The sequence below is a fragment of the Kryptolebias marmoratus genome, linkage group LG15 (assembly GCF_001649575.2).
Source record: "Kryptolebias marmoratus isolate JLee-2015 linkage group LG15, ASM164957v2, whole genome shotgun sequence".
Lineage (NCBI taxonomy): Eukaryota > Metazoa > Chordata > Actinopteri > Cyprinodontiformes > Rivulidae > Kryptolebias > Kryptolebias marmoratus.
The window spans coordinates 28,844,737-28,853,716 of NC_051444.1; the positions used below are offsets into that span (position 1 = coordinate 28,844,737).

At 35.1% G+C, this 8,980-nt stretch overlaps 1 protein-coding gene across 1 annotated transcript; it reads right to left on the minus strand.

Annotated features, from left to right (window-relative positions):
• Positions 1-1,946: 1,946 nt before the first annotated feature.
• LOC108247113 (high choriolytic enzyme 2) lies at positions 1,947-5,169 on the minus strand. Its single transcript, XM_017435008.3, has 8 exons — positions 5,007-5,169; positions 4,733-4,763; positions 4,338-4,475; positions 4,108-4,228; positions 3,703-3,881; positions 2,685-2,766; positions 2,292-2,416; positions 1,947-2,165 (listed from the first exon to the last, which is right to left on the minus strand). Coding segments are annotated over exons 1-8 (744 nt in total). The 5' UTR covers positions 5,073-5,169; the 3' UTR covers positions 1,947-2,163.
• Positions 5,170-8,980: the final 3,811 nt, after the last annotated feature.

The window sequence follows — 8,980 nt, forward strand, 5'->3', positions numbered from 1 at the left end:
CAAATTAGAACATCTCTGACTGAAGCAATAAAACTATTCATGTGGGTTACTGATCAATGACATCTTGAATAACATCATAAATTTTACTCCTTTTTTAGAACCTAATTTACTTTTGAGTTTTAAAAGCTCTTAAACATTCAGATATGTGTAACTCATTTCAAATGACAAAAAACAAACTCATTCCTCCAAACTTTAAACTATTTATCATTTTAAGAATGTGTTAACTGTTCTGGGGTCTCATTTATAAAACATTGCGTAGGATTCGTACTAAAAGTGTGCGTATGCCCAAAAGGCATATGCCAAAACAAAATTCAGATTTATAAAACCGTGCGTACACACACCAGCAAGCCATTTCCCTTTATAGATCACACCTGTACCTAAACATTTATGCACAAAGCACCTAATGAATGTGAAGGTGGATTTAAATGAGCCAGCTGAACAATATTATTTCATGGTTACCATTGGCAACCACGGAGAAAAGAGTGAAGAAACTAAATTTCACCGAGGCAGAAATCGATGAGGTAGAGAACAGAAAAAATATCATGTTTGGGAGCCGCAGTCGTGGCGTTACAAATAAAAGGAAGGTTGTGAGAGGCAACACGTTGTCCCCACTATTAATTCAGTGAGTGGGACAGAGAGGACCTGGGCTGAGGTGAAGAAAAAGTGGTCAGATTTTAGGGTGGAGACAAAAAAGCGACTAATCGGCCACTGCCAGAGCATGTCAGCCACAAGTGGAGGTAAGGGTGTACCCAAACCAACACCTGTTAAGAAAAGGATGACAGGTGTCGTGCCGAAAAGTGATCGGGCACATACATACTACATACACTACATACTCTTCAGTTTTAAACTGAAAAAGCTCCACTGACGGGAAGTGAAAGATCTTCTACTACAGAATGGGAGTCGAGTTGGGTTGTTTTTAAACTTTTAGGATTTCCCATGTCCTGGATGACTGACAATCTACACCAACAAATGGTAAAAGTTATCTTTCAAAAATGAAATGATGATAAATAACTTAATTTAGAATTAAATACATTAAATTAAAGTTGTGCAGTTTTTTATGAATTATCCTACTTTCATTGTAATATGAGAGGTAAAACCATTTATTTAATAGTTGAGTGCTTTTTTTCTGGCAGAGATGAAGTTGAGATTTTTTTAATGGTTATTTTACTCATGACAGTACAGTAATAAAGCATTACTATCATCTGAAATATGCTTTTTATTGAGCAGAAAAGATAATGTTGTTGTAGAAACAAAGAGTTATTGCACAGAAAAAACATTCCAAACATCAAGCACTGAAGCAAAATCAACATGAAATAATATAAGAAGAAAAATCGAACAATTGTCACCAGAAAAATGAGAATTAGTAACTGTTTAACACCATTGAAAAACTGTGCACACAGTTGGAAGATCTACATGTTTCCATAAAATTTATTTTGTACTTGATGTAAACTTTGATAATTTATAAAAGTAATCTAACTAAAGCTGTTTTAACTTCTGATCGTGAAATTATTTTAAGCTTTTTTCCCTCAAAATTTAAATATGAGGTTAAAAACAGAGTAATTTCCTATAGACATGAACCTTTTTTTCATTTGTTGAGATTTTCACTTTTTACAAAATACTTTTGTTGCAGATTTGTTTATTTGTAGACACTGAAGATTTGTAATTATTAACCCTCCCTCCAAAAATAAAAAAAGTAAAATTTAAAAAAGCAAGGAAATTAAAGCGGTAATATTTTGCTTGCTTCCAGCTTTTCTTCATTAATGGTACAACATCTGTAATATCTGTAATATCGTCACCTTCTTAAAATAATTGCCTAAGTCATTTTTTGCAACTTTTCAGGAAACACAAATAACTGAACAATTTGTTGATTGTTGAGATGATTTAGGCAAAAAAAATCATTAAAAAAAAAATGACTTAGGCAATTATTTTAAGAAGGTGACGATATGTAATATCATCCTTCTTTTTTCTTTTTTTTTGCAGGAAGTTTGTTTTGTTTTTAATTTAAGCAATGTTATCCAATGATTCATATAGCAAAGCAATAAAAAAAGTTACCACAAACAATGATGTTCATTTGTGATAATAGTCTTGTGTTGAGCAGATCTGGGTGAAAGATTTATCTCGGATAAGCTGAACTATCTGGAGGCCGATCTTCAAACCATGGAGTTCTGAGTAAGAAAAAAGACAACAACAGAAAATCAAGAACTGCAGTAATTTAGAGCAAACTTTAATATGTTCTTATCCACAGTTTAACTTTTGTACTTTTGTTCTACTGTTTTTGTTCTCGTACTCACAGCAGTTGTAAAGCCTGTTGACACGGGTGATGTCATTGAGGCTCATTTGAGTAGCATGTCCAAACTTAAGATTGGGATCGCACCTGGCAACAATGGTTGGTTTTCCATTTTTGGAAAAGGCTTTGCTTTAAAAAGATAAATAAAATCAAAATAATCTCAGGCATTTAAGGAACCAATCCATAGTAATTTATATTTTGCAGTGTGGTTCAGTTCTGAGACCTCCCTGCAGACAGACACACAAATATAGAATGTGCCAGAAACAATTATTTCAGGCAAAATTTCCCTCACATTCCATGGGCATAAACAGAAAACTAGGTGGAGAGAAGATAAGGAAAACAGCATTAAAACATAATTAACCCCTTTATGAATGCAGGCTCTCTCACAAAGACTCACTTGCTGTATTCCATGACAGAGTTGAAGTCATAAGGAGTGCCCAGGTTGTTGGTCTGAACTTTTTTGAAATTGCCCTCCTTTTCTGTTCAGAAAATAACAATAGACAAAATATTAAACAACACTTGTGAATTGTTTTTTTCAGTTCAGATGTTGGCTGCCCCCCACCCCCCCAAACACACGCACACAAAGAAAAAAAAAAAAAAGACATCAGGTATCAGAAAAAAAAGGTATCAATGTTGAAAAAAGGAAATCCTGACAACAGTGCCACCTGCAGAAGGAGGATCTTTTTTTCTGATACCTGAGCAACATTTATTTCTGATAAGGATGTCCTAAAATGTACACCATACAAAAGACTAGTGGAGAGATTTGAATCTATGTACAGGAACTAAGGTCATTTTATTCCTATGCAAAGTTGTACCCCTATCTTGTGTTTACCAGTTGTCATTTTATGGCAGTGGTTGTAAGTTCATATGAATAGGTTGCAAAGCAGTTTATATTTCACACCCATGCCCTTACAATACACACATACAGTATTATTAACAGTACCATACCAACTCTCTGCAAACTTAAACAAACTTCAGTTAGGCTTAGTCACTTAGTCACAGTGCATAAAATGTGCATGCCAGGCACAAATTCTTGACAATTCAGATGTACTGAAACTAATACTCTGTGAATGTATTACACAAAAAGCACAACTTAGCCTGCTTGTGTTATTAGGTAAACTTATTATGTTGTCATGTACTTTTAGGAGCTTAGTGCCTGGTTTAAATAGAGCTGCATCTCTAAAATTTCTGTCTTAAGACCTGGGTTATTTTACTAGCCTGAATGTCCTGCCATAACCATGAAGATATTATTATTATTATTATTAACAGTTTCAAGTCTGTTTATTTCTTTGATGCAGAAAGCATGACTTGGCAGTAGTTTGAATTGACTTGGAGCCATAGTCCAATGTCCACTTTTTTGTTTGATTAACTCAAAGACATAATTCTGAAATAAATATTTCCAGATATGAACTTACTTGGTTTAATGTTCTCAAAGAGAATCTGTACGTATGTGTCTCTGTCAGAGCGAACCTGCTCATGTTTGAAGCCCAGAGCATGAAGAATCTCATGTTGCACCGTGGAGTGGTACAAACAGCCATTTCTCATCAGGGAGAGTCTCTGTTCTCCTTTCTGTCGGCCCACATAGGACCAACATCTAATATGTAAACAAAAAGACACAATTAAAAGAAAGAAATCTTTTTGGTACCTATATAATATTGTTATATTATATTGTATATAATGTTGTTTGTGGTCTTTTTTGTTCTTTAAGTTAATTTTTCTGTGAAAGCCAACTGGAAATACTAAGAGGTGTCCTGCCTGAAATGCACACATCATTAAGTGTGTGTATGTGTGTGTGTGTGTGTGTGTGTGTGTGTGTGTACCCCTCTCCAGAGAAGAAATGGATGTAATTGTGATCACATGATTTCCGTGGGGCAAAGCGAATGCAGGTGGTCCTGTGGAAGCTCTCAAGGCCTTTGATGATGACTTCTCTCTCTGTTTTAGCTACAGAAGTTGGAACTCATTGAAACTTCTGCACTTGTCATTTTATTCAAATAGGTCTAAAGAAAATTTTTGCTTTATACAAATGAAAATTAAAATCAGAGCTGCTTACAGTAGGCAGAGGAGATCTCATAAGGCACAGTGACAAAGCGTCCAGATTTTGGCCACTTGCAGCCTATGGCAGTGCATGGGTCTGCATTCCTGCCTATAATATCTGGTATGGCAATGTCATCTTGCAGTGTGGGGGTTTCTGAAAATAAAAAAAAAGAAACACGTTTACACTAAAAGTAGAAAACTGAAACGTGCTTATTTATGTGACTTTTTTTTATGTAACATATTCAGTAGTTTAAAAAAATCCTTTCTGGTGGAATTTTCAGAATGCTCATGAATATGAAGATACTCATTTTACAAAAGAATAGAAAGCAGAACAATTATATTTTATATAAAAAACAGCAAATGTATAATATTTTATTAGCACTCATTGTAACGGCTGGCAGTTCAACTCACTGAAGTCATCTTGGTCATCAATTGGTGCATTCTAAAACACAAACACAAAAATGTGTACATTCTGACAATGTTTTCACAACTACAGTATTTTGTCAAACAATTTTGTTGTTACCAAATGAAAACTGAATACTTAAATTGTATTTTTCGTTTTACACTTTGAATTTGTTCTCTAAATCTTATAAAGTCTTGGTATAAACTGAATTCTCAATAAAAGTGACACTATTTGAAAATGTATTTAGTTTCATTCAACATAAGAAAAAAATCCAAAACTTACCAGAGAAATGTTGGTAATTGAGAAAAAAATGAGGAACAGAAAAGCTGGAACCATAATGATGGTCATCTGAAAGTCAAACTACTTTGGTAATTATATCTGGCAGATAGAGGAGCTGCAAAACAGAAGCTTACTAAGAAGAAGAGTTTAAAACAAGTTTACCTGATGTAACAGAAGTCTGATGCTGGACGCAGTTCTTCCTCTTTTATAAGCATCTCACAGTGGGTATGTCTGAAGTTGTCTGTTTAGGATGTCTGGTTTCTGATTGGCTGAGTTTTAAAAGAAAACTTTCAATAAAAAAGTCAGTAATAATTTTAGAAGAAAAATATTCTATCAAAGTAAAAATGAAATATAAATATATATACATATACAGTATATATATGTATGTACATGGCAGATTTAGATCTGTCACAGATAGCCTCAGATGTTTTCTGTCAAGATGAGCTTCAGTGCAGTTGTCAAAATACCTCTTTAGCACTCCATTACAGAAACTAAATTGAGAAAGGCTCAAGACAAGATGAAACCCCTGCAGCAACTCTGGTAAAAAACTCATGCAAGGAAATGTCTCTATCCTTTTGAAACTATTTGGAGATTTCCTCGCATATACCGACTAGCCTCAAACGGTTGCAGCCCGTTGAGATACTACCTTTATTTTTTTTTCAATCAGGACGTAGTAATAGAAAAATTAAAAAGAAAATATTTATTTTGTGGTATATACAAAGTTTTATAATACAACCTCAAATGAATACAACATGACAAATCAAACATTTTACTTACTTTGTAACAAAATTCTTACAAAAAATATTGATCCAGCACTTTAAAGCCAAGTCCACTCCAAATATTATTTTGTATAACCACCTTTAGCAGCAATAACCCAAAGTAGTAATTTTCTGTATGACTTTATTAGTCTTTTACATAGTTGTGGAGGAATTTTGGCTTTCTCTCTCTTCCAATGTTTCTTCAGGTCATTGAGATTTGCAGACATTTGTTTCTGCACAGCTTTGTTAATGTCCCTCCACAGCACTGGAGTCAGTTTAAGGTCTGGACTGGGCTTTAACTGAACTATTCCAACACCTTGAATCATTTCTTTTTCAACCACTCTGTTTTAGATTTAATGCTGTGTTTGGGATAATTATCCTGTTAGTCAGAAGTTTTTTTGATTCCCACAAACCACCTTAGACCAAGATGAAGTGGTTATTGGAGTTGATATGAGGACCCAAGGCAAGACCTTAGGTTTGCTTCTGACTTGATTCCCCTTGACACTAACACTTACCTTTCCCCACCACACAAACGTGAATTTTGGTACATTCTATATTCTAACTTGCTTTCATTCATGAAAACTGTTGTAAGCAGAATACATGCTCTAAAATTTTGGTCTTTTTATTGAGAAAAAGCAGATGGCCAATAAAGGGTAAGAATAGTTATCCATTTACCAGTACCAAAAATTCACCAGGTGTAAGGCAAAAGTGGCCCTTTTATTAAGTCAGTAAAAATATTTTATATTTCAAGTTGCAACTCAAAAAGCCATTAGGACAACCACTGAGTGTTGCAGTGTCCTTTGTGGTTTTTCTAATTATCCAGCTTCCTCTTTATTGGTGACAGTTTTTAGAAATATATGAAGAAATATGTAAAGAAGCAGACAAAAAGAATCAAAACACACACACACAAGAAAAAAAAAAACATTTTAAAAAGCACAGAAAGTTCCTAATGATGAACTGCTCAGAGAATGTCTCAAATAGCAGAAATCCAATGTGGAGAAGGTGGAACAAGAGGAACCATCATGGGAAAATAAACCCCTTCATGCCATGAACAGATTGAGAAAGAGGCTTATTTTAAGAATTCCTACCAGTGGCTAGGGAAGGCTGGATTAAAGAACAGCATAGAGGCACTAAGCATGGCAGCATGAAGTCTACCATACCAAACAGGACCCAAGATGCAGGCTGCACAAAAGCCCCTTGAGACAGACTATCACATAATAGCAGGATGTAAGGTGCAAGCAACGTGTACTGTACATGAAAACACTAAAACTAAGTGGCTGGAATAGTGTTCAGTGTAAATGCCAATTTAATTATTTAGCACATTTAAAACAATAGTAGTTGACCAAAGTGCTTCACAATTTACACCAACCATCAAACATAGAACAAGATTAAAACAAAATAAATTAAAAACACAGAAATATAAACATTAAACAGAAAAGAAATTGAGTAAAACTATCATAAAAACGTAATTCAAATTGTATTAAATGCCAGTGAAAACATGCATTTTAAAAAGAGGAAGTGAAGATGCCTGTCTAATATCAGAGGGCAGGTTGTTCAAGAGTTTAGGTGCCACAGTAGAAAAAAGCCCGATCTCCTCTGAGCTTCATCCTGTTTTTTGGGACAACCAATAACAGCTGCTCAGATGATCTCAGTACCCAAGAAGGAGCATAAGGCTGATGCAGGTCAGTGAGATACGACAGTGCAAGTCCATGTAGGCATTTAGAAGTCATCAAAAGAATTTTAAAATCTATTCTAGCCAGCGAAAGGAGGATAAAACTGGTGACATGTGCTCAAACTTACGAGTTCCTGTTAAAAGCCAAGCTGCAGCATTCTGAACAAGTTGCAGATGTAAACAGGAGATCTGATTAACCCCAACATAAAGTGCATTACAGTAATCAAGTCTGATTGTAATGAAGGCATTAACTACTTTCTCAAGGTCAGGTCTGGTTAAGACAGGCGTAAGTTTAGCTATCTGCCTTAACTGGAAGAAACTATTTTTTAAGACAGAGTTAATCTGCTCATCAAACTTTAAGTCAGAATCTAAAATCATCCCCAGGTTTGACACAGACCATTTAAGATACGGTTCAAGAGAGCCAAGATTTCCAAGGAGAGATCCAGACTTAGAGCTAGGGCTGAACAAAATCACTTCAGTTTTATCATCATTAATACTAAAAAAAAAGATTTGACGCCGTCCAGGCCTTAATGTCATCCAGACATTTCAGAGGATCTATTAAAAAGTGGAAAAAAATCTGCAAATGGTACAAAAGTTTATTTCTCAAAATTAACAGTGAGAAACAATAGGAGTAGATATGAAAGGCAATAAGAGTATTTTAAAACTATTGCATAACAAATGCAGCATCTCGGTTGAATGCCCAGACTGATGGTTTACAGCAATACTTTTCTGACAAGAGAGCCATCTGAAACACACAGCATACAAATGTTGATACATAATAGCAATAACATGCAGAATTTGTTTCTTTCTCCACAAAACTTACAATGTATTAGGTTTTCAGGCTATTGTCAAAAGTGAGTAACTCAAAGTACGGAAGACACAGAACAGCTTTTACAAAAGGTAAGTAGACTTTATTTACAGTGCTGGTTGGTGCTATGTACAGGATCTGGAGGAGAGAGAGATGAGCAGGTAAGTTTGGATTCTTAGCTATAGGTAGGCTGGTTGCAGGTAAGTTAGCCAGCTTAGTCTTACAGGTGGTGGTGGGTAAACGAAATGAAATATTTCAGCACACATCAGAAATGAATTAATGACATAGCCAGGTAATGCTGGGGGGCTCATGCTAATTTCTCAAGATAAAAATGAATTAAATTACAGGCCCATCACTCACCACCTTTGATGCCAGCATTATAGACTGAGATCATATGCTGGGACAATAAAAAAAATAAAAAATAGTTTGAACCTTGATAATATCTCAGAGCATCTTATGTTGTGAATGATGCTCAGCTGTTGCCACACCAAATTTTTAAAACATTCGAAGCGCAACCTACACAAAAATGGTCATTAGCTGTGGTGGCCACCTTGAGTTGGGTTGACTCAAACTTAATCAGTTGTAGGTTTTTCTTTTTTTAGTTAACGGTTCATTAAAATCTGTTCAGTGACTCATGAGATGTTGCTAACGTTACAGACAAATGAACGCACTCGCACAAGCAAAAACATTATCTTTTTGGCAGTGATGGGTCCGAGGAGGAGGTCAGGCTTCCAGGTAG

Bases quoted from the DNA above. Each gene is read 5' to 3' on its own strand.
- LOC108247113 (XM_017435008.3), bottom strand. From the start codon at position 5,072: ATGACCATCATTATGGTTCCAGCTTTTCTGTTCCTCATTTTTTTCTCA. The intron at 4,764-5,006 runs GTAAGTTTTGGA...TTTGTGTTTTAG, and splicing joins CAATTACCAACATTTCTCTG to AATGCACCAATTGATGACCA. The intron at 4,229-4,337 runs GTAAGCAGCTCT...CAACTTCTGTAG, and splicing joins TGAGATCTCCTCTGCCTACT to CTAAAACAGAGAGAGAAGTC.